This window comes from Lobosporangium transversale (assembly GCF_002105155.1).
Source record: "Lobosporangium transversale strain NRRL 3116 chromosome Unknown BCR41scaffold_40, whole genome shotgun sequence".
Classification (NCBI taxonomy): Eukaryota; Fungi; Mortierellomycota; class Mortierellomycetes; order Mortierellales; family Mortierellaceae; genus Lobosporangium; species Lobosporangium transversale.
In genome coordinates this window covers 209,003-230,921 of record NW_019029018.1, presented here as the reverse complement: position 1 = coordinate 230,921, position 21,919 = coordinate 209,003, and the positions used below count along the sequence as shown (strand labels likewise).

Below are 21,919 nucleotides of genomic sequence, written 5' to 3'. Positions count from 1 at the left end.
CTGATTTCAGCGCTGGGCATTGGGCCCAATGCAGTTGCGGAAGCTGTCAAAAGTACCGGCTAGTGCTTTTTTATTTACTATTGCTCTCTTTTCTTTTGAGGGGTTGTTGTGAATGTAGCGAACTCGCTACTGAAGCGAAGACTCTGTAACATCCACTATACTTGTTTCTGTGAAGATACTTCAGATTCTGGCAATGCTCTAGTAGTATCCGTTGAGACTCTGGCAATACCATGCTCAAGCAGATATTAAATCAAAGTTGGTGACATACGACATGACATGACATTTTTTTAAACTTTTTTTTTTTTTTTTTATAATAAAAAATATTAGCTATACTCTGCTTTCTATTCTAATCTTCAGCCCACTTGAGGCTCCCGAGCCACCAAAACCTCTTGGGTATTCTGCCAGGACAAGGCGAGAGCACGGTCATCTTTTTCCTGACATCATGAATCTCAGAGATATAGACAAACCCTGCAATGTTTGTTTCCAAGATTTCTTGTTCCTTCATTTTGTCCGCATTGGAAACAGCGAGGATGGAGTGCAAGAGATGTTCACCTGGTTCGACCTTGACCACATGTGTCTCTGACACTTTACGATCCTCACCAATAGGAAGAGCAGAGGATGGAGCCAAAGATCCTTCTCCGACTTGCAAGATCTCGATATCATGATAATTGACCATGGTTGAGTAAGGAGCCAGTTCTGACTTGGAAGTGCCATAGAAATACTCGCGTATCTTTTGGTTCTGTGTCTGACGTCGGAAAGCATGATCGCGCTCGACAACACCTCCAGATTTGGTCAGCTTGATGACAGAGACATCTGTCTTTTGATGGAGTCTTCTCATATCACTGTAGAGCCTTTCATGACCAAGGACAATGATCACATCGACTATTTGAAGATAGCATTAAATGAGCCAGGGGAATGTGAGAGATATGACATGTTGGAGGAAGAAAATGGAGTAAAGAAGCCAAGGGCACACAAATACCATGATAAATATCAATATCATAACTTACCTGAAAATGCTTTGATGCAGTTCGCAATGATTTCGTATCCAGTCGCATCGATCAGTCCATTTGTATCGATCACAATGCCTGATCTCCGTGCTGCTTGATCCTCTTGAAGCCTTTTGTCTACTGATTGAGCAAGTCGTGCCATTAACATGTTATACAACTTGACATTATCCTTGGGCGATGGAAGTCCATAGTAATAGGCTAGAGGCATCACTGCAGAACCAGCGGTTGGAGCAGAGGTGGCAGAGGAGCCAAAGCCTTCCTCCACATCAATCATCTCTGTTAATGGGGTAGCAGTCAAACAGCCAGGCATGGTGATCGATCCTTCACTACAGTCCAGATCAACATAGATTGGTTGGCGATCCTGTCTCAATGCATAGCTGAGCAGCATCTTTGATAGTGATGTTTTTCCTACATCATTTGGTCCTACAATCAGCACCTGCATATATATATATATATATATATATATATTGTTTTAAGAAAAGAAGATAACCACATATCTAATGTAAGCGACCTTGATTTAAAGCTATTACATGAAAACAAAAACTTTTGAGCGACAAATTACCTTTGGTCCTTGTCCATTGTTTTGTGTGGCAAGAACACGACGCTGCTCCAGAGCCATGTGCATGTTTAGGTAGGCCATCATTGGGGTCTCATTTGCAATATATTCAACACTACAGTTGCCTTGGATCTGAAGTTTGCATCCATGCCACGTAAAGACAGCAATTTTTCGTCCCGAGAATTCATAGTCGATATTCTGTGCAAGTTCTGTTCCGAATATTTCAGCTGTTCCATTGAGAAGCTAAAGCAGAGAATGGAAAAAAAAAAAAAAAAAAAAAGTCAATTTTTTTTTATCAAGTTAGGAGTTTTCTTTCTCCATCATCAAATATGTCTCTCTTTTTTTTTTTCTTACACGGAGCTTGACTTTAATGCCAAAGTCAATCTCAAGACGTAGCTCGTTCTCTTCCTCGAGGGTCCATTCCTTGGGTGATTCCTGAGCCATATCTTTAATATTATGAATGAGATAAGAGGGCGTTCAATTGAGGCTTTATTTTTTTTTTTTTTTACTTTTATTTTTTTTTCTTTTTTTCAGGTTAGGTGAAAGGATTAAGATTCTCTTGTTGATCAGCGTGATTTCTTTTTCAGTGGATAATGTGCTTGCTGTAATGATGATTGTGGTACACTGTGGCAAGATTTATTTTTATTTTTATTCTAAGTCATGAATTCAATTAAAGACTAATGCCTTGACTGTTAGTGAATCAAAAAAGAAAAGTTGAACATGTGCTCTTGGTACCTCTTTAGCGGGCAAATGCCAGCAGTCACTTATTACAAAGTGTCTTTGGAACAGTGAAAAATCTACGAGAGTTTACTCCTCGACTACCTACTAACCGGCGTTGCCAGTCAATCAGCTCCTGTCAAGCTCTTATACGAAGCTTTCTATTTAAGAGGATTGAAAGAGAAGAGTTTTTATTGTTTTTTTTTTTTTTTTTGAAGGTACTAGATCCAATCCAAGACGGAGATCCATCTCTCTTAATAAGACCAGTGCCAACATCTGCTCCAACCTAAAATTTAGAGATGCTTTTTTGATTTGATTAACTCTCAATAAGGCCAAAAAAACAAAAATAAAATAAACTTCCCATCTTACGTTCATATGAAGGATGCAGAAGATCTGAACAGTTGTATTCAATATCAGATCATTTAGTACATGTATTGTATATACATGTACAAATCTCTTATCTCAACAGCAACAACAGCAACAACAAGATGGAGAAATGTGAAGCGAGACCGCGTCATGTCCGATCGTGTCGTGTCGTGTCGTGTTGTGATTAAGCTTTTTTTCAGCTGAGAGAGAGATCAAGGATCTCGACAGATCCTTCTTTACAATACCTGGGAGAGAGAGAGAGCATGAATCAATACAATACCAATGAATGTAGCTTTCACTGTCTTGTTTTTGACCACTGGGAGAGCCGAAGTTATTGTCATTGAATCATTTCAAGTAGTTAATGCGAGCATCGTATGTGAGGTTTGACTCATTGTCATCAAGCTTGATAACATGGAAGAGTCTAATAAATAAGGAAATCTTTGGACCAAGGCGAAAAAGAGAGAGGGGGCGGAGGGGGTTTGCCTGTGTGATATTGGAGTTGGGCCAGTGAGGAAACTGCTGAGCTGATAGGTGCAGCATCCCTCGGAGCAAGCATTCTGAAATTCATTGGAGGAGGCTGAAGGAGAAGCCCGCTATATAGAAATCGCCCTGGAATGCAGGCTGAAGCTTTCTTCAGATAGTGTTGGTGCCAAGGCGGAGTGGAGGAAAAAAAAAAAAAAAAGAATTAGTAAGAACAAATGTAGGTCAGATGGACAGTGGCTTTCTCCCTTTGACGAAGGACCGTGTGCACATTAGAAAAAAAATGTGCGTGGTAGGACTGTGGGAATGTGTGAGTGGGTTTGTTTACTCCAAATATGCATAAGATGCACAACCGGAAAATGTTTAAATGTCAGTGGATGAATTTAAAGTGAGGAGGCGTAGGATACATTTATATACATGCACATGTTGTTGACTAAATAATTTATATATTTACACATTTAAATAAAATAAATACAAAAGTGAATAGCAGGCAGGACGATAAAGTGAAACAGTTCTCGGCTTCGTGTTTCCTTACCCAGCATCGAAGCATCGGAGCTGATCCAAGTTTGGGCACATTCCCTCGCCTTCTTCTCCAATCTCTTTTTTTGTCCAGGGCCAGGCCATTCCTCTCCTTGGCCCCTCTACTCAACACAAAGCGTTACTTTTTCCTCTTCCTTCATAAAAAGACCCTTCTTCCCTTCTTTCTCATTCCTCTTCTTTCTTAAATCTTGTACCTTTTCAGCCCAAAAAAAATAAAAATAAAAACTCCTTCTGTAATCTCTCTTCATTTGCATTCATTTCCACATTCTCATTCATGGCATACCTCGCACGGACATCAACACGCACACTAACAAAGGCTGGTAAGTAAAGTTCCTCTAGTTTTCTCTTCCCTATCCACTAGACCGAGCTAACAAATATTCCAAATCAATTCTTTCATTGTCCTTTTTCTTTTCTTAGCACAACTCTCGACCTGTGGATCGTAAGTGAAATATTTATTTACTTTATTATTTATTCATAGCCGATCTTGAAGCCAAGATCTGTGCCGTTATTGATTCCAAAGTTAAATCCGGAACTGATATCAAATCCGAAGTCGAAGCTGAAGCCGAAGTCGAAGCCGAAACCGGAGCTCCGATGTCAGCTGATCCATTTCTGGATACTTATTCTTCTACACATCTTTTTTTTTATTTTATTTTTTTATTTTTTTAAATATATATACATTCAATAGACAATGGTCGCGATTTAATACACGCACATATACTTCTATTGCACGGACTGCCTCGATACGCTCCCCTTCATCCATCGCCGCATTTACCACCCTTGGTGCTGGTGCAGCCGCTGCAGCCTACTGGAGTCAGGCATCAACTGCTGTAAGCGATCTGCACCTCCTGCACGTGCATTCCACACATTTGATCTCGACTGAACAAGAAGTAGATTATTTACTCCATCTCTATCTCTAAACCCGATATTCCTTAAAAAAAAAAAAAAAAAAAAAAAAAACATTCTTTTGTAAATATCTGTAAATATCTGTAAATACAACACACAAATACAAAAACACTTTTAAAAAAAAAAAAATGTTTATAGCCAAAGGTCGAATGTGAAGCACCGAAACAACCCATAACAAAATCGCCTACCATGACAGCTCAAGCCGATAGCAAACGTGTAAGGACAATTGTTTTTATTTTATTTTATTATTATTACTTTGTGTAGCGTGGAAAGAAGAGAAGCAAACAGCCCAATGAGCGGCAAAAGAAAAAATTAAAACCTAATTTTTTTTTTTTCCTTTCGATCAATACCTCTAGAAACTAGAGGGCTTGACCGAAGACTCACCCATGCGTCTTCGAATGGAAGAGTTTGTCAAACAGATACAACAAGAGATCACTGCAGGACTCGAAAAAGTAGATGGTCAGGCCAAATTCAAGGTCGACCGTTGGACACGTGCAGAGGGAGGGGATGGCATCTCCATGGTGTTACAGGATGGAGAGGTGTTTGAAAAGGCCGGCGTGGGCGTATCAGTCGTTTATGGAATGCTCCCACCTGCAGCAGTAGCACAGATGCGAGCGCAGCACCCTAACATTAGTAAGACCGATGAGCCCCTCCCCTTTTTCGCCACAGGCATCTCCTGTGTGATCCACCCACATAATCCCAACGCACCAACCGTTCACTTCAACTACCGATACTTTGAGCTTGGCGGCACAGATGGAGATGAGCCGATCTCTTGGTGGTTTGGGGGTGGATGTGATTTGACACCCACGATCCTCTATGAAGAGGACGCAGTCCATTTCCACAAAGTCATCAAACAAGCCTGTGACAAGCACGATCCACGGTACTACAAGGACTTTAAGAAGTGGTGTGATGATTACTTCCATATCCAACATCGTGGAGAGCGACGAGGTGTTGGCGGCATCTTTTTTGATGATCTAGATGACAAGTCACCAGATGAGCTATTTGCGTTTGTGAAGACCTGTGGTAAGGCCTTCTTGGACCAGTATGTGCCCATTGTGGAGAAGCGTAAGAACATGACTTTCACAGACGAGGATAAGCAATGGCAACAGGTACGACGGGGTCGATATGTTGAATTCAACCTTGTATACGATCGTGGAACCAAGTTTGGTTTGTTGACTCCGGGTGCTCGGATTGAGAGTATCATGATGTCGATGCCATTGACAGCCCGGTGGGAGTATATGCATGAACCTGATGTTCAGGCACATAGTAAATTGATGGAGGTCCTGAAAGCACCAAGAGACTGGGTTTCAGTATGAGTTAACTTGATAATAATTGTAAATTGCTAATTTGATATTTTGTAAAATAAAAAAATAAAAATAAAAAAACATCACGTGTACTTCATTTTGATCAAAGATTCCTGGAAGCAGTCTCATGTTTGCTTATTTGCATTTTTTTTTTTTTTGTCAGTCAACAAAAGACATGCATTGCAGCATTCCTCTTTTCTTACTCCCTAACCAACCCAACCCTTTGGCATTGCTCCATTCACATTTTTTTACCTTTCTAATACACATATATTCATCATGGTCCGTAGGAGTAAGTTCAAATGAGCATAATGGGCTTGCATCATAGAGATAAAGAACTTTTTTTTTTATTTTTTTTTTCTTTCTTTCTTTCTATCTCGAGAACCTATATGAGCTTTTATTTTCATTATGATTTTTTTTATTCGGGCTTTACACTAAAAAACTCAACCTTTCATTAATAATAATATTATTATAACTACTACTGTTATTTCTTTACTCTGCAGAGATCACGTCAAAACGAGTACCTGCTAATCACAGGTACAAGATTGAGAAGCGCGTTAAAGATCACCATCGCAAGATACGCAAGGAAGCCAAGAAAAATCCAAGAGCCTCACACAGTAGGTCTTTTTTTTTTTTTTATGATTTTGTTCTTTTTTTTTTTTTTTTTTTTTTTTCTTCTTCTTCAGTGTGAATGATACGATTGAAAAGTACTAGCATATTGGCTGTGTTACTTTTCTTTGGCCCTTGAGGAAAAAAAAAAAAAAAAAGTAATTCTAATTTCTCATGACTTTTTTTACTTCTAGAGAGTAAGAAGGATCCAGGCATTCCCAACAACTTTCCATTCAAGGAACAAATTCTTCAACAGATTGCGGATCAAAAATTGAAAGCACAGGAAGAAAAGGAGAAGGCAAAGGAGGCTCGTAGGAAAGCGGCTGAGAAGGCTCGTAAAGCTAACAAGGCCAAGAATAATAACAATAACAACAATAGCAATAGCAATAACGATAATAGTAAAAAGACAAAGGCAGAGGGAACAGCAAGAGCAAAGAATAATACAGTAACAGAAGGTGTTCTTTCAAAGGCTGCTAAGCGTAAGGCAGCAGCAGCAGCAGCGTCAACAGAGGGATCACCAGCGTCCAAGAAGAGTAAGACAATGGTATCCAAGAAGACTGCCAAGGAACCGGAGGATGAGGTGGAGGAAGAGGAAGAGGAGGATGAAGATGCGCCTTATGACTTTGCAGAACACTTTGCAACAAGTAATGATGCTGAGGATGATGAGGATGAGGATGAAGAAGAAGATAATGATGATGATGAAGAAGAAGAAGAAGAAGAGGATGGCGACGATGATGAGGAAGAGGAAGAGGAAGAGGAGGATGAATAGAGCTGTAAGCATTTGGTTAGTCTGCATATGTAGTCCATGTTTCAATTACACAATTATACATGCATGCTTTTTTTTATATTGAAAGAAAGAAAAAAATTGTCTGTGCGGTGGTGTAAAAGAGTCCCTGAAATAAAAGAAATCCAATGGAAGGAGAGCCGTTGTAGAGAATAAAATGTGTTGTGATATTCAGAAAGGCACGAGTTCATTGGTTTCTGCTGTGCACATGTATTCTACTAAACAAATACACAAAAGGCACGTTGTAGGGGCGTTAAAGGAGTATAAAGGAGATAAAAAGAAAGAGAGAATGTGTGTGTGGATTATCATTGTGGAAGAGGGATATGTGTATGACCAATTGATTTTTATTTGCTCCCTCTTTCTCTCTCTCTCTCTCTTTTCCTCTTCTTTTCTGTGTTTAACATTGTCTTAATTGCCACAATTCATACATTCGTCCATTCATCCTTTTTCACTTTTATCAGATCCCTTTTTCTTCATTTGCCCAATCAATTACAACTCCAGCTCAGGAATGAGCTCATGACTCCTCGATCCTCTGTAGTAATGACACATTCCAAAAGTACTTTGAGTGGTAACGCTAGACCTTTTGTCCCAAATCCTCAGACGAAACATTTGCAGCAACAGCCGCAGCCGCAGCAACACTACGGATTTGGACAGTTTCTTGCACACTTGAATGATACCTATCCATCCTCATCAACAACATCAACTAGGTCGTTGCCAGATGAAAAACGTCATGGTGTCAGGGGAGGTTCAAAGAGACCGGCAGCTCAACTATCATCCGAAGGTAAGGTCCTAAGGAAAAACAAAGAGTGATCTTTGAGTTTGTTCAGGTGTTCTCCAAAAATGATCTAAAAGGCTCTGTATTGTCCCCTCTAGTCATAGCACAGGCTATTGCAAGCAACAATGCATTTCTACTTGGGCAAAATTTGCTCACAGCCTACAAGGATCTTGAAACCTTCAGACGTGGTCAGGAACGAGGCAGTGTTGGCATCATCTCGGAAACCATGGCCACGGCCCTCCAGACTCATCCTGACCCTGTCATGTTCATCGTCAACGCCCTCATCACTGTCGGAACTGTAGCAGGATTCAAAAATCTGGACCCGGTCTTTGAGCTCGCTGTTTCCGAATTCTTCGTCCTAGTTCTACAACAATTCCTTGAATGGTATCATGATCATGCAGAAGAATGGGCCATGGCTGTTAAATCAACAACAGTTACTGTTACTGGTTCTACATCACACTCCAAAACATCCTCACAGTCATTTGCTTCTACCGCGATGGCACCTGGATTTCTTCTGGATGACGACGATCCCATCCCATCCTCGTACCCCCACCATCCAGAAATAGACCTGATAGGACCGGAAATAGACTTGATCATACTAGACGACGATAGACTCGACACAGCAGGAACCATTCCCTCTACTCTCCAGTTACGATCTATCCAACCGCAGCAAACAGGATCTTCATCCAACACCAGTCTCCTTGACGATGATCTGATTGCACCATCACCTAGTTTACTTCAAGTTGCTGTGCTAAAGCCTGTTGTAAAGGATCTGATTAGTTTGACAGACTTTGATACGACGAGACCGGTAAAATCACCTAGCTCCGCCTCTGTACCAAGCCTATTACCTCCCTTCAGGGATGTCGACAAGAATAATAAAAAATTGGATCTATTAACCGACGACAACGAATTTGGCATGAATGAAAGCAAAGCCGACAAAGTTGACTTGATGAAATTGGAAGAGACGAGGAAATATGTTAATGAACAAGAGCAAACATTCGAAAAGCAGGAGGAGGAGGATTCCTCTCCAGACATGCATGATTTACTAGATGTGGGTAACAGCAACCTATGTTCTACAAGAAGAGTATCCTCACAGCATGATCAGACAAAGAAGGATGATGGAACAGAGGCAGATAAAGGAGATACAACAGTGAAGGAAAAAATACTGGAAAAGGAACATCGCGTGGATAATATCGAACCGGTGGAAACCCTGGTAGTGGAGAATGCCCGGGAAGCAAAAGCAGAAGAAGAGGAAAAAGAGGAAGAAGAGGAAGAAGAACCGGGGTTAATTCAGCAGAGACATCGCGGCAAATTACTAGATGAAATTCCGGGCGGGAATAATTTGTTGCAGGTGTTTGCTGTGCTGGATATCTTGAAGATGAGAGCCAGCCTGCGGAAGCCCATCAAAGACGGCGAAGGAGAAACATATGGATGGTCTCTTGCTCGTCAGCTTTACAAGCGTGGGCTATTCCGTGAATCTTCTGTGGTGATTTTCGAATATTTAGAAAATGATGATGAAGATTCTGGGTCTGACCCCTCATGGTCATCCAGATCTAACTTTGCCGCTTCGGGAAGCATGAATACCAACAAAGGGATCAAAACGACAAAGGATTCGCATGTTCCAACGTTGCGAACTTTGAGTACTCCTTCTACCCTTCCACCACCTCCTTCTTTTCCAGCCCAACCTGTGCTTCAGAAACGGCCCTATCCTTTCTATAAGCTACCCAGTGATGTTCAGATCATCATGGTAGATTCGGATGAGCAGCTTGGAGAGTTGGCATTTTCACTCAAGAATTCCACTATTGTTGGCATGGACACTGAATGGCTTCCCAATGTGAAGCAATATCGGGGGCTTCGACCAGGGACGCGGACTGCGATTATGCAGCTGGCCTGTAATGCGGATTCGACAGTCTACATTGTCGACACTGTTGCATTCTTGAATAGTCCTGATTTCGGAGAGCAACTTGTGCAGGTCATAGGCGAGTTCTTCAACAATCCTAAAACCCTCAAATTAGGTAAATGCTTGCGCTTGCGTGATATCCAAGAAAGAAAAGAAAAAAAAGAAAGAAAGAAAAAAAGAAAATGTTTCCCGAGTAATTCTTGTAGTGATTATCGATGTATCATTTGAAAATGCACTTGATTTCCTAATTATTGGCGCTGGGCTGCGATCCTCTTTTTTTTTTTTTTTTTTTTTTTTTTTTTTTCACATATGATGTATATATATACATATATATACTGGTCCATCTGATTGCTACCATTGTTTACTGTTACTCACCAAAGCATACGACTGGGACGGTGATCATGAACTATTGATTGAGACATTCCCAAGCCTACATCAGGAGCATTTTCGCCCTCGTAACTTTCTCGATCTCAAGCATGTCTGGATTAAGAGCTCCTCTAATAGCAATGGCGATGCTGGCAGCAACAGCAATAGCAATGGTGATTCCAGCGACAGCAATAGTGTCAATAGCAGCATCCATGGCAATGGCAACAGAAGTGGCGGCAGTGACAGAAGCATGAGCAGCCTCTTCGGCATCAGAAAGCATGGTAACGTAATCAATAGCAATGTTGGCCATTTGAAAAGTGCTTCCTCTCAAACACCAGGGACAACAACAACAGAGGCAGAAGAATTCTCCTCACGCTCAGCGTCAACATCAATGCCTGGATCGCCTACAATGTCTTCATGTTCTCTACCATCCTCATCAACAACAGTAACCCATAGCAAGCTAGAAGAGAATCCAGGACCAGAACGAGAACAATATGATGAACAAGGAAGAGAAGTAAGGAGAGGAGGAGAAGTTACAGAGTATGAGAAATGGGCGTTATACCCTGCAGAGCAAGGCATGAATTGCATTCCGGGAGGACTCTCAGGCATGTTGAAGGGATTGTGTGGATATCAGTTAGATAAGACATGTCGAATCAGCCACTGGGAGCAACGTCCATTGAAGGAAGAGCAGGAATTATATGCAGGTAAAGTAATCCTTGACACTACAGATGGATTTTATATTTATCTACATATTTTATTCTTTGTATTTTATTTATTTATAATAATTTTTATTTTTATTTTTTATTTTTATTTTTTATTTTTATTTTTTATTTTTATTTTTATTTTTTTTTTGTGTATGAATTATCTAGCTATTGATGCTTGGTGCTTGCTTGACGTGTATTCCGTTTTGGAAACCATCGAACGAATTTGAACTTTGCCCCAAATCAGGAATCTTTATGCCTCTAATTTCTGTAAAGACTGGATGGATAGCATCGTCTCCCTTCTCTCTGTTATAAAAAAAAAAAAAAAAAAAAAAAAAGTCAATGGATATTGTACCACTTTGTGAGATTTTTTATTTTTTATATTTTATTTGCTATTCGTATGTGCGATTTGTGCTTGCGAGTAGATGTTATACAGAAACACTGCAAGTAGAATGCTTTGCCTTTGAAATTAGGGAAGTATTACCTGCAGCCATCTTGGTATACTCGTCTTCCAGTTTATCTGTCTCACGTTGAAGTTTTTCCATCATCCAAAACCATGCTTGGGCGTCCGTTTTCCAATTCAAGGGTGTTTGATACTGATGTCACCATGCAAGGCTCTAAGCTTGTTGAATCCTCTCTCTCAGAGCTGTCCTTATCTTGTCACAATCAGTTTTTTTTTTTTTTTTTTTTTTTTTTTTTTTTTTTTTTTTTTTTTTGAAACACAACTCTACATCAATCCCCTCCTACCTCGGATTCTGACTTTCGTTAAGCCTTACGATTCATCGAAAAAAAAAAAAAAAAAAAAAAAAAGATAAACATGAGAGCCTCGGTGATGAACGCGTCAATCAACACAACATGTTCGGCTGCCAAGCACTTACCATCATTTAATACCGCCATACGCATTACCTGTACCTTTGACCACAGAAGCGGGTATCAAAAGACGTAAACATAATATAAACATTGAGTATCGTTCAATAAGACCCAAAATCACTTCTTTCATTTTTATTTTTTTTATTTCATTTTTATTTTTATTTTTTTTTTTGGACCCAAGAAACAGTGATGAAGAGGAGCTTCACTGGGTACATGTGCCACAACGTATCGCAGATGGTATTATGTAATGGTAGTAACAATAATATCTAGTTCATGGCACCGAAGCATCCATAGGATGTTGCTTTCTCAATCCTTCGATTTCATTGAACCCTAGTAAATACTAAGTCTTATTGAAATATCGTACTTTCCCAAAAATCTCATCTGCCGACACCAAGGCTTACAACTGCGTCCTCCTCAAGTATTTCATCCCAATGGCCACTATTGGCATGACAGTTCTGGCTACTGTATCAAGTCAAGCCGACAAGAAACTAGTTGAGGCTAGGCATTTTGATGTATAGATTTGTTCGAAAGAGCGATATTGAGGGAGCAGCATTATTCCAGTTTCGGTCCTACAAAATACTATAAAATACAGACCAGTTCCTGAATCTGTTTCACAATCAGATAGAGTATGTTCCCAATGTTATGGCATAAAAGTTGTTCCTGTTGATCTTTCGTTTGTCTATCTTAATATGCTGGTTCCACAGGAGGAGTAGAGGCAATGTTGGCCTTAAAGCTAGTGCTTTGTTGACGCCTACGACTCTCTGCATAGAAATGCTAAATAAGGAGAGCTAAAAACTCATTTAATTACAAATAACGGTATACGGGATTTAGGAAGGGACCCGTTACCTGTAAACATACATGGGTGGCAAATCATACTTGTGATGACAGCTAACGGAGTCGAATCTCTCTTGGTATACCTATAAAGGCATTCGACTCTCTTCGTCGGGATAACTCCACTAAAGCCGCTCCTATTCAGTCCTTTTTGATCCTACATACCGCAAGCGATCAAACTCGCTCTCTCACGCTTTGACAAGGGTTTAGTGAAACGAACAAACGATTTGGCGTACAGACTAGTATCTGTACAAGCAGTGATTCCCACTGATGCATTATCCCCACCAGTGGACTTGATTGGTGCGATGTGCGCTAGTCTACAAGTAGCAATATGAGGTATTGTAATACAAAAAATAGCTTGGTGCGCCCTTGGTATACCATACCGGGGGCCACTGCCGGTGAAAATGTTCTGAATGGTGGTGTACTGCACCGGACAAAAAAAAAAAAAAAAAAAAAAAAAAAGATTCACTGGTGAAAATCACCGTTCGTATTCAATAACTATGATGTTTATTTAGTAGCCTATGCGGCCTTGTGGCTGTAGTGGGTAAAGCAGGGAGCCCGCACTAGCCACTACCATTTACATCCAGCATTATTTGGGAAGTCGCATACTTTAAGTGAATCTTTCCAAAGGAGGTCAGCAGGGCACTCTTTCAGGTATGCAACGCCATCCTTGCAAAGATAAAAGGAATGACAGTCCTTTGGATTTTTATACAATCCATCCAGCTTGGGACATCGGAACTTGGGAAGGCATATGCCGAATGACTCCTGCCGATACAGTATATAAGACGCAAGAAAGTACATTTGGAGAATTAAGAGAGCCTTCCGAGAGGCCCACATTTATCATTTCGGCATATTTTCAAAGAGTCAACAAAAGGTACACGTAAAACCCCCCCTAATAAACATAAAGAGAAACAAGAAAGACACAATGATACAAGAAACTCATTAGAAAAGGAAAAGGAGAATGAGGAATGAATGTAATTTATTGCTGGTACGTACCAATGTAGATATGAATAAAAGAGTGCTCGTTGATTTAATAGCAAATCAGACAGGAATTGAAAAATTAATTGGCCTTCTTAACTATAATGTTGTAAAAGAGTTTGCCAATGTTTTCTTTTTTCGAGATACTGGTACATCATCTTTGGAAATAACAGCGTCTTTTCTTTTTCGTTGCTTTTTTGGTGTTGTCGACGTAGTAAAGATCTTTTGGAGTGCATTAGATAGCAAATTTCGCTGGTCATATGATGCAGGTATAGTATTGGCCCGACTTTCAATCTCCATTTCAATGCGAGCAGCCAGTTGTAGACAAACACAAACTGCCATCTCCATCCTCCGTCCAAATTCTTTCTTTTCTAAAGGAATGAGGAACGAGTCAAACTGGCGCAACCGAAATACTCCTTGGAAGTCCATCTGCCAGAGCCTGGTTTCATCTTTATAAGTAGCCGAGCCAAATACACTAAAGTTGCGAGGAGGAGTAGATTCACGGCAGATAGATCTTATCTGACTCACCCATGAGTCTCTCATTCCACGAGCCAGCTTAAACTCGTCCTGACGTCTTTTCTCCGCTTTTGGATTACGGACCAGCGATGTCTCTGCTAAATAGATTTGATTGTCCCCACTGAACGCTAGGCCGTCACTATACTGCCCAGGCTCCAAGATGTCCGAGAGCGGGTCCTTGTCAACGTTCTTCCTTTCCTGGACTCCAGTTGTCTGCACTTCAAGATGACGGGATTCAATTCCAGTTAGTGTTAATGCCCCACGGATGAATCCCCATGTTAAATCAGTGAATCCCTCACGTTCATTGAGATCGCCGGGTATCATAGAATGAAATTTAAAATAGTGATTGCTATTATGGCATTATAGAAATACATGTAAGTACATTTACTAATAGAAAAGAGAGCAAACATAATTATTTGAATGCGCTTTGTACAAAAACTCACTAAGACATAATAACCGCGAACATGTACGCTGCAATCGGATCCTCCATATTTTCTTTTTTAATGGCCTTTGATACATCATCATAGCTGCTTGATACGAAAACTCGCTTCATTATCTCTTGGAGAGTTGGCCACTTGGTATAGATATCAGGAGTTGTGGCTACTCTCCTAGCGGCTGACGAGGCGCCTGGTGCCAGTCCCTCCAAGAATGTAGAGCCCGGAGTTAAATCGGCAATTCCATCACGAACAAGCGAAAATGGCTGCAGATTTTTTGTTCTGAACTCACGAAATATGGCAACAATATCGGTGCCTTCACATACCCACGAAGTTGCTTGATTCAGAACCTCAAAATGCACAAGACTTCTTGTTGGGTCTATCAGGTTGAGTAGAAGCTTAGAATAGAGTACTATCTCAACACATTATATCGAATCTAATACATTGTCCTACCTGGGAACTCAATATTATCATAGCCACACTCGTCTCCCGAAAACGATTCAATAACATTAGACGATTTAGTAGTTTGTGGTTTTCCTCCTATTCAATCCATCAAAATGAGCACAGTTTAGAGCATTTCCTGAAGAGGACAGTCACTATTATAGTACATCTCCGTAAAATAATACCTGTTTTAGTCGCGTTGCTTTCAGTCAATAGTCCTAATGCATGTGTAGGGAATGGTACTGGGCCAGTGGAGCTGTTCTGAGAAATAGAAAATTCAGCTGTCAGTTGAATTTTTCAAGGAATTCGATAATCTTACAACACAGTACGGATCTTACACTTGATTCTGAGCCCCATGAGGGAGTTCGTAGCCGCTCTGACGGTAAATTTGAATGATTTGCAAGTAATTGGCCATCTGTGAAGTAAAGGAGGGGATCAGAAACAAATAATAATAATAATAATAACTATAAAAGAAAAGTACCAAGTAAAAATGTATTTACCAGGTCTATCCTTTAATCCTAAATACCCCTCTTGTGATTTTTTGACAGCAGCCTCTTGCAAATCTACGACTGCGTCATTAGACGTGGAATCAGAACTGAGTTGCAGTTTTATCCGAGATATTTCCACTTTGCGTTGTGCCCAAAAAATATCTTCGTGATGACATTGAAACTTCACAAAAGATTTCTCTAGACTCTCTCGTCTGGTTTCACGTAAACGTTTTGATTTGATAAGATGTTTATAGTCGTTCGTGGCTGACTCCCGGTCACTTAAGTTAAACTTTCGCACAAAGTTTTCAAAGGAGACATGCTCCGTGCCTGTGTGTTTCGCTTCCGCCCATTGTATATGTGATTGAGTTGGCATGGCTATTAGTAAGATGGCATTTTAGATTGAATCAATAAATTAATATAATGATAAGTAAGGTCTTAAACTGTGCCTGGAAAAAATAACAAGACGACTGAATTCACAATGTCGTGACCACTCCTTCCATTCGGCAGAGTCCACGGCAGAGCCGGCGGCAAGGAAAGCCGCAGTGTATCTGCTGGCGGTGTATCTGCTGGCGGTATATCTGCTGGAATAAATGAAGCAGGGCCACATATGACATTGTGTTTATTGTGCAACACATGCCCAAAGAGCATTATCGAACCCGCCTAAGTACCACTATGTCGCGACCACTCCTTCCATTCGGCAGAGTCCACGGCAGAGTCCACGGCAGAGCCGGCGGCAAGGAAAGCCGCAGTGTATCTGCTGGCGGTGTATCTGCTGGCGGTATATCTGCTGGAATAAATGAAGCAGGGCCACATATGACATTGTGTTTATTGTGCAACACATGCCCAAAGAGCATTATCGAACCCGCCTAAGTACCACTATGTCGCGACCACTCCTTCCATTCGGCAGAGTCCACGGCAGAGTCCACGGCAGAGCCGGCGGCAAGGAAAGCCGCAGTGTATCTGCTGGCGGTGTATCTGCTGGCGGTATATCTGCTGGAACAAAAGAAGCGGGGCCACGTATGACAAAGTTTCTCAGTTAGGGTAAAAACTCTTATTGAGCTACATTCCTTTTAACCTAGAGTTGAGATGCTGAAAATATTTAAGCAGATGTAGTATGAGAGAGAGAGAGAGAGGCCAACGCGCGTAAGAATTAATAAAGAAAATTAGGAAGAATATATGATGGCAAGTCAGATGTAACGCGCTTAAGGATTGAAATGAACGAATAAAGGAAGAAATGGAGATCGTAAATAATGTACAAAGAAAAGTTGATATTAAAGATAGTGATGAGAAAGAAAAGGAAAAAAAAAAAAAGCTTTGATGAGAAAAAATATGAGTAGAGGAAGACAGTGATGACGAGAAAGCTTTTGTGAATAAAAACGGTGGGTGTGTAAATACACCCGGCAGTCACATGGAGACCCAATATTATGGCTTGTAGTTAATTGATACGAATCCACAGGCTCGTCCTCAGGCTGGTGACGAGCCCAACGAATCCGTGCGAACATTGAGTGTTTCATTTGTTTCATAGTTCAGGCAATATAATTTATCTAGAGCGCGATTACTTGTTAACAGGGAGTAAACGAAACAGACATTAATCCCACCATCTATGTTAGTATTATAGTTCACACACAATGTCGTCCCTGCTGAGCAGAGATGTAAAAAGTGCAACATTGGGTATAATAACTGGCTTGTGGCAGCCAGCGTTCATAGCGATGTTGCTTTTTGATCCTTCGATGCCGGCTCTTCCTCGTTGTATGGTAGTGCCTTTATTTTCGAAACCAGCCATTACACTACGTTTTTTTTTATTGTCTTCATGAAGCAAAGCAATAAATTTTCTAACGGGATAAGAGCCGACCATGGCTTCGCGGTCTCCGACTCGTATTTTCTATGTTCAAAAGTGTTTTGTGAAATAATTGGGACCGTACGCTATCCAGCCTGATTCTAAAATTCTAATGCTCTGGGATCTGGTAGTAGTCTCCAATTTTTTTTTCGTTCTTCTCAGTCTTCCTCCGCTCAATATTTTCTAATTATCCTCTAACTCAACAATTTGTGCCGATCTTTCTCTCTTTGTTTCGAAGATGCGTTCTCATTTTTTTTGTTTCATGTCGTACACGCATATGACAGAATAACGGTAGGGAAACAAATTCAAATCCATCTTGTTTATTCAAACACACTCCTTGAGCATGCATCCTAAAATAAAATAAAAGATAAATAAAGAGAAGAGGAGAGCTGCTGTTCTTTCAAACAAATCTGTAGAACAGTGGGCTTAATCTCAGCTGATCGTAGCAACAAGGCTACTCTACAGCCTACAGTCCCCGTTCAATTAAAGTCGTCTGAATTGTGGGCTTATCTCTTCCAATATTTGAAATTAACATTAGCAGGCACTACACAAGACCTCTCCGCCCTGCATGATGGTCCCGCGTAGCATGATTCAGGAACCGAAGCTCTATTCGTATTCAACTAATTATCGGAAAAGAGAGTAATCGTCGCGTTCTGGCATGGACTCTAGCTTAGAGGCGTTCAGCCATAATCCAACAGATGATAGCTTCGGGCCATTGCCTGTTCAGGCAGGCCCAAATACCAATTATCCGAATGAACGGTTCCTCTCGTACTAAGTTCAATTACTATTGCAACAACATTTCATCAGTGGGTGAGGTAAAATGGAGTGTGTTGAGAGACAAAGTAAAAAAAGAAAAGAAAAGAAAAGAAAAGAATGCAAGGCCTTCTCTTTTATGACCATGACCTGGTACATCCTTGGAATGAGGCTATCTCGGGTGCCTCGATTTTGTTTCGTAAAGCTCAGCGCACTGTTGATGTATCTGAATAAAGTTTGATACCCTAAATTGTTGCCACCAACAGAATGTTTTACGCGCTGGTGCTACGACAAGCCACTAAATGTTCACTTGTACATGTACTTGGTGTTGGTAATGAGGTGAAATGCTCTCATTCGCAAAGGTGTCATTAAAAAGAGCATTGATGTCGTCGCCATTAAGATTCAAGATTCAACCATCCTCACTGCATGCTGATTCGGCTGCACGCACTGGCGAGCTTTTAGTGCTTAACACGGAGATTAATCAGGGCGATGTCATTGGAGGTCAGGAATCTTCGAAACGAACAATACAAACACCTGGCTGTTTCATGTTTTCGACCAAAGGGTCTGTACCCCACTTGACACCAGATATGATGCGCCAACAGAGATACGGGGGCATTAACGTCTTTCTGGAACAGCTTTTGTGAGTGGAGCTTTTTTTTTTTTTTTTTGCAGTTTGTACGCAAGGACTACTTCCAGTGAGCTCTTTGTAACCTTTTTTTTTTTTTTTTTTTATTAAAAAAAATAGGCAGCCAGATCAACCTGCATCCTTCTCCAAGTGGCCATCTAAGGAGTACACATTAGCTAACTACCTCTATTTGCAGGATCTGATTTTACTCTGTGATTCACGCGATCCATCCTACACTTATCCTTCACTTTCCCCTACTACATCTACTAATGATGCCTCGACGAAAAGAATCGGATCTAACACAGATCGACATGTTTTTCTCTCGACTCCTAAAGGTGTTCGTCCCTTGACATTAGAAGACTATCTCCGAGTGGTTCGACAATATCGCCCAGATATCGTGGTGGCGATGGCAGATAATTTTCAGGCAAACAACAAGACTGATATTAAAGGCAGTAAATCTAGCAATGAGGAGCCAGATCAAAAGAAAAAGAGGGTTCAAAAGAGCATTAACAGGACGTTAAAGTGGCTAGACCAAATCTTGTTGGAGCGTCAAGGCAAGGATGGGATGATAGAGGATCGGAAAATTGAAGAGGAAAAGAGGCGTAAAAGAGAGAAGCGTGAAAAGCGACGTACTTTAGCCAAAGAAGAACAAGAGCAAGGACAAGGACAAGAACAAAGGCAAGAGCCAATGCAAGGGAAACAGTGTCAAGATAGTGGAACTAATTCGCCCATTGAGGTTTCTGAAATACAAACAGAGCCTTGGATGGATGTTTCAGTGTTTGCTCATGTCCAAGGCGGACAATTTGAGGATGAACGAATCAGGAGTGCGAAGGAGACGAGTGAGAGAATAGAGGTGGATGGATTCATCATGGATGTGGGTTCCATGTCTAACGCGGGTTCTGAAAAAGAAAAAGAAGATATGTTTAAATTTATCCAAATATCTCTAAAGTATCTTCCTAAAGAGAAACCTAAGATGGCTTATGGAATCCACGCACCTGGTAAATATCGAATTGAAACCAAGCTATTTCTTTACTCTGGTGTATTTTAGACCGTATTGTGATATTAATTTTTCTTTCTTTCTTTCTTTTTTATCTGCTATAACAGAGGATATTCTGAAAGCTGTAGCGCTAGGAGTTGACCTTTTTGATACGTCATACCCATACCAATTGACAGAAGACGGCAAAGCATCACTGTACTTTTTTGGACCCAATGGATCATTATCATCATCAAAGATGATGAGGGGAGCAGTAGGAAGCAATAATCGCTGGCTTAATCTATGGGATGAAGGGCATAGCGATAAATTCATACCTATTTTAGAGGGTTGTGGATGCTATGCCTGCAAGGATAACCGGCACACTCGAGCCTACATTAATCATCTCTTAAAGGCACACGAAATGCTTGCTACTGTACTTCTCATGAGGTACAAGAAAAAGTCTTTGTTCACGAACATCTCTTACTGAGATCCTACCCACATCGATGGTGTTGTCATGGAGGTATATACAAGTCTAATCCTTCTTCATCTTTTTCATCCTTTTTTTTTTCAGTCATAATTTATATCAATATTCGATATTCTTCGATGCGATCCGTGAGGCTATTGCATCAGGTACTCTTAATCAGTACACGAAAGAATTCGAACTGCACTTTGGTGTTGAGCCTGTACGTACAAATGAGAAGCATCAAACGCAGATCTTGGTCGAAGCAGCATTGATGAAACGCAATCAACGACTCGAGACTGCAGAAGCAGGAGTTGTGGATGTCATTGGTAGCGGAGTTAGTCTTGAGGATGAGTCAGTCAGCCAGAATTTTGTTAATAAGCGACCGATTAGTCAATCTGAAGGCTCCGAAGATTCGGACAGAAAGAAACCCAAGAAAAGTGAAGACCATGACAATGCAGCATCTTAAATACTGACACAATTAGCACCAAAAAAAAAAAAAAAAAAAAAAAAAAAATAGATAAGGAAAAAACATATTTATTTGTTTATAAGACTCAACTTTGCAAGAATGTCTTGCTCTGTTTTCTATCTGCTTTTATGACTGTTTCTTCGCGGAGCCAGCCGTACGTTGAAGTCGACGTGCTTGAACTAAAGTAAGAACTGAGCGTCCTGATACGATGGCCACAAGGGAGAGGACACTGAGATATCGAAGTACTGGGAACAATGTGACATGGGTCCAGTACGAGTAGAAAACGTACTCGATACCTATCAATGAAGCAAAGAACACGATCGCAGCAACTAAATCCAGAGGTTTTCGGACAAGAGACTTGAGAGGTTCGAACTTTATGCCTAATTGGGACCACTATAGAAAAAAGTAAAGAGTAAAAGTAAGTGTTAGAAATATTCCCACACTGTTGGCTGTATTACAGAATATACATCGGTAATGGTCCACACTTGTGCGCTTTGACATACAATGATGAACAGAGCGGCAAATGGGGTAAGGACAAGCAAAGTGAATGCGCCTGAGATAGCCTTATTGATCAATTTTTGGTCAGGACGGAATTGATGGTGGATTTCGGGCTGAGACTTGTATTCAACACGACTTGGACGTGTTGCTGGGTTAACGGTAGGAGCTTGAACCTCGATCTCGCCAAGGGTGTACTTGAAAGGCTCATCAATTGTGAAACCTCCGAGTAAGAAAGTCATAGAGTATTTACGTGTACCATACTTGAATTTGCGATCTGCTTTTGCAAAGTTCTGAATACAAAATTGAAGTATACCGAAAAATAATAATGCAAATGGACTTGTAAATATTTTCGTTGTGAGCCATTAAAACATTGTCCTGAGAATAATGGAGAATAAACCCATGGATGTTGTTCTTCATGTCTTACAAGCTCGAACCGTCCCTTTCCTGATGATCTGACGGAAGCAGCGACCATAATCTCATCCTGGAACTCATCCTGACTCTGGAAGACGACCATAGCTTGATGTGGACGTTCGCTATTCTCAATCTTGAACGAGAACTTGAGCAAGTCCGTTGAATCGGCAGTCAGGTTCTCGACAGTATTTGGATATTCCAGTCTGAAAACCATAAAGATAAATAAGGGATATGAGGGGACAGAAGATTAGAGTTGGTCGATCGATATCAGGAGAGGAGTGATAGACATTCATTCTAATGGATAGGGGTGACTGACGATGATCCAATTTT

General features: G+C 40.7%; 8 protein-coding genes across 8 annotated transcripts; 4 read left to right on the top strand and 4 right to left on the bottom strand.

The window, feature by feature from the left end:
• Positions 1-331: 331 nt before the first annotated feature.
• Positions 332-2,087, bottom strand: BCR41DRAFT_326376 (Pre-mRNA cleavage complex II protein Clp1-domain-containing protein). The gene is made up of 4 exons (XM_022021613.1): positions 1,918-2,087; positions 1,570-1,806; positions 1,008-1,443; positions 332-882 (listed from the first exon to the last, which is right to left on the bottom strand). Exons 1-4 carry the CDS (start codon positions 2,005-2,007, stop codon positions 347-349), a joined length of 1,299 nt encoding a protein of 432 aa, XP_021878120.1. The 5' UTR covers positions 2,008-2,087; the 3' UTR covers positions 332-346.
• A 2,175-nt stretch (positions 2,088-4,262) lies between these two features.
• On the top strand, positions 4,263-5,963 carry BCR41DRAFT_158485 (coproporphyrinogen III oxidase, aerobic). The gene is made up of 3 exons (XM_022019634.1): positions 4,263-4,493; positions 4,708-4,785; positions 4,926-5,963. Exons 2-3 carry the CDS (start codon positions 4,759-4,761, stop codon positions 5,883-5,885), a joined length of 987 nt encoding a protein of 328 aa, XP_021878119.1. The 5' UTR covers positions 4,263-4,493; positions 4,708-4,758; the 3' UTR covers positions 5,886-5,963.
• Positions 5,964-6,044: 81 nt separating this feature from the next.
• On the top strand, positions 6,045-7,403 carry BCR41DRAFT_424715 (GNL3L/Grn1 putative GTPase-domain-containing protein). Its single transcript, XM_022030477.1, has 3 exons — positions 6,045-6,162; positions 6,374-6,487; positions 6,674-7,403. The coding sequence occupies exons 1-3, from the start codon at positions 6,150-6,152 to the stop codon at positions 7,246-7,248; spliced, it is 702 nt and encodes a 233-aa protein (XP_021878118.1). The 5' UTR covers positions 6,045-6,149; the 3' UTR covers positions 7,249-7,403.
• Positions 7,404-7,649: 246 nt separating this feature from the next.
• On the top strand, positions 7,650-11,297 carry BCR41DRAFT_424714 (hypothetical protein). The gene is made up of 4 exons (XM_022030476.1): positions 7,650-8,044; positions 8,137-10,053; positions 10,319-11,008; positions 11,174-11,297. The coding sequence occupies exons 1-4, from the start codon at positions 7,780-7,782 to the stop codon at positions 11,233-11,235; spliced, it is 2,934 nt and encodes a 977-aa protein (XP_021878117.1). The 5' UTR covers positions 7,650-7,779; the 3' UTR covers positions 11,236-11,297.
• Positions 11,298-12,559: 1,262 nt separating this feature from the next.
• On the bottom strand, positions 12,560-13,507 carry BCR41DRAFT_373502 (hypothetical protein; the record flags this gene model as incomplete). The annotated part of the gene is made up of 3 exons (XM_022026784.1): positions 12,560-12,636; positions 12,872-13,130; positions 13,316-13,507. 3 exons carry the CDS (start codon positions 13,505-13,507, stop codon positions 12,560-12,562), a joined length of 528 nt encoding a protein of 175 aa, XP_021878116.1.
• Positions 13,316-16,405, bottom strand: BCR41DRAFT_388817 (hypothetical protein). Its single transcript, XM_022028042.1, has 7 exons — positions 15,576-16,405; positions 15,414-15,490; positions 15,261-15,336; positions 15,088-15,174; positions 14,644-15,013; positions 13,703-14,549; positions 13,316-13,598 (listed from the first exon to the last, which is right to left on the bottom strand). The coding sequence occupies exons 1-6, from the start codon at positions 15,934-15,936 to the stop codon at positions 13,784-13,786; spliced, it is 1,737 nt and encodes a 578-aa protein (XP_021878115.1). The 5' UTR covers positions 15,937-16,405; the 3' UTR covers positions 13,316-13,598; positions 13,703-13,783.
• A 2,109-nt stretch (positions 16,406-18,514) lies between these two features.
• On the top strand, positions 18,515-20,697 carry BCR41DRAFT_340148 (tRNA-guanine(15) transglycosylase-like protein). The gene is made up of 4 exons (XM_022022182.1): positions 18,515-18,793; positions 18,899-19,776; positions 19,883-20,198; positions 20,323-20,697. Exons 1-4 carry the CDS (start codon positions 18,537-18,539, stop codon positions 20,678-20,680), a joined length of 1,809 nt encoding a protein of 602 aa, XP_021878114.1. The 5' UTR covers positions 18,515-18,536; the 3' UTR covers positions 20,681-20,697.
• A 109-nt stretch (positions 20,698-20,806) lies between these two features.
• BCR41DRAFT_373498 (Dolichyl-diphosphooligosaccharide--protein glycosyltransferase subunit Swp1) lies at positions 20,807-21,803 on the bottom strand (the record flags this gene model as incomplete). Its single annotated transcript, XM_022026783.1, has 3 exons — positions 20,807-21,073; positions 21,184-21,468; positions 21,603-21,803. The coding sequence occupies 3 exons, from the start codon at positions 21,801-21,803 to the stop codon at positions 20,807-20,809; spliced, it is 753 nt and encodes a 250-aa protein (XP_021878113.1).
• Positions 21,804-21,919: the final 116 nt, after the last annotated feature.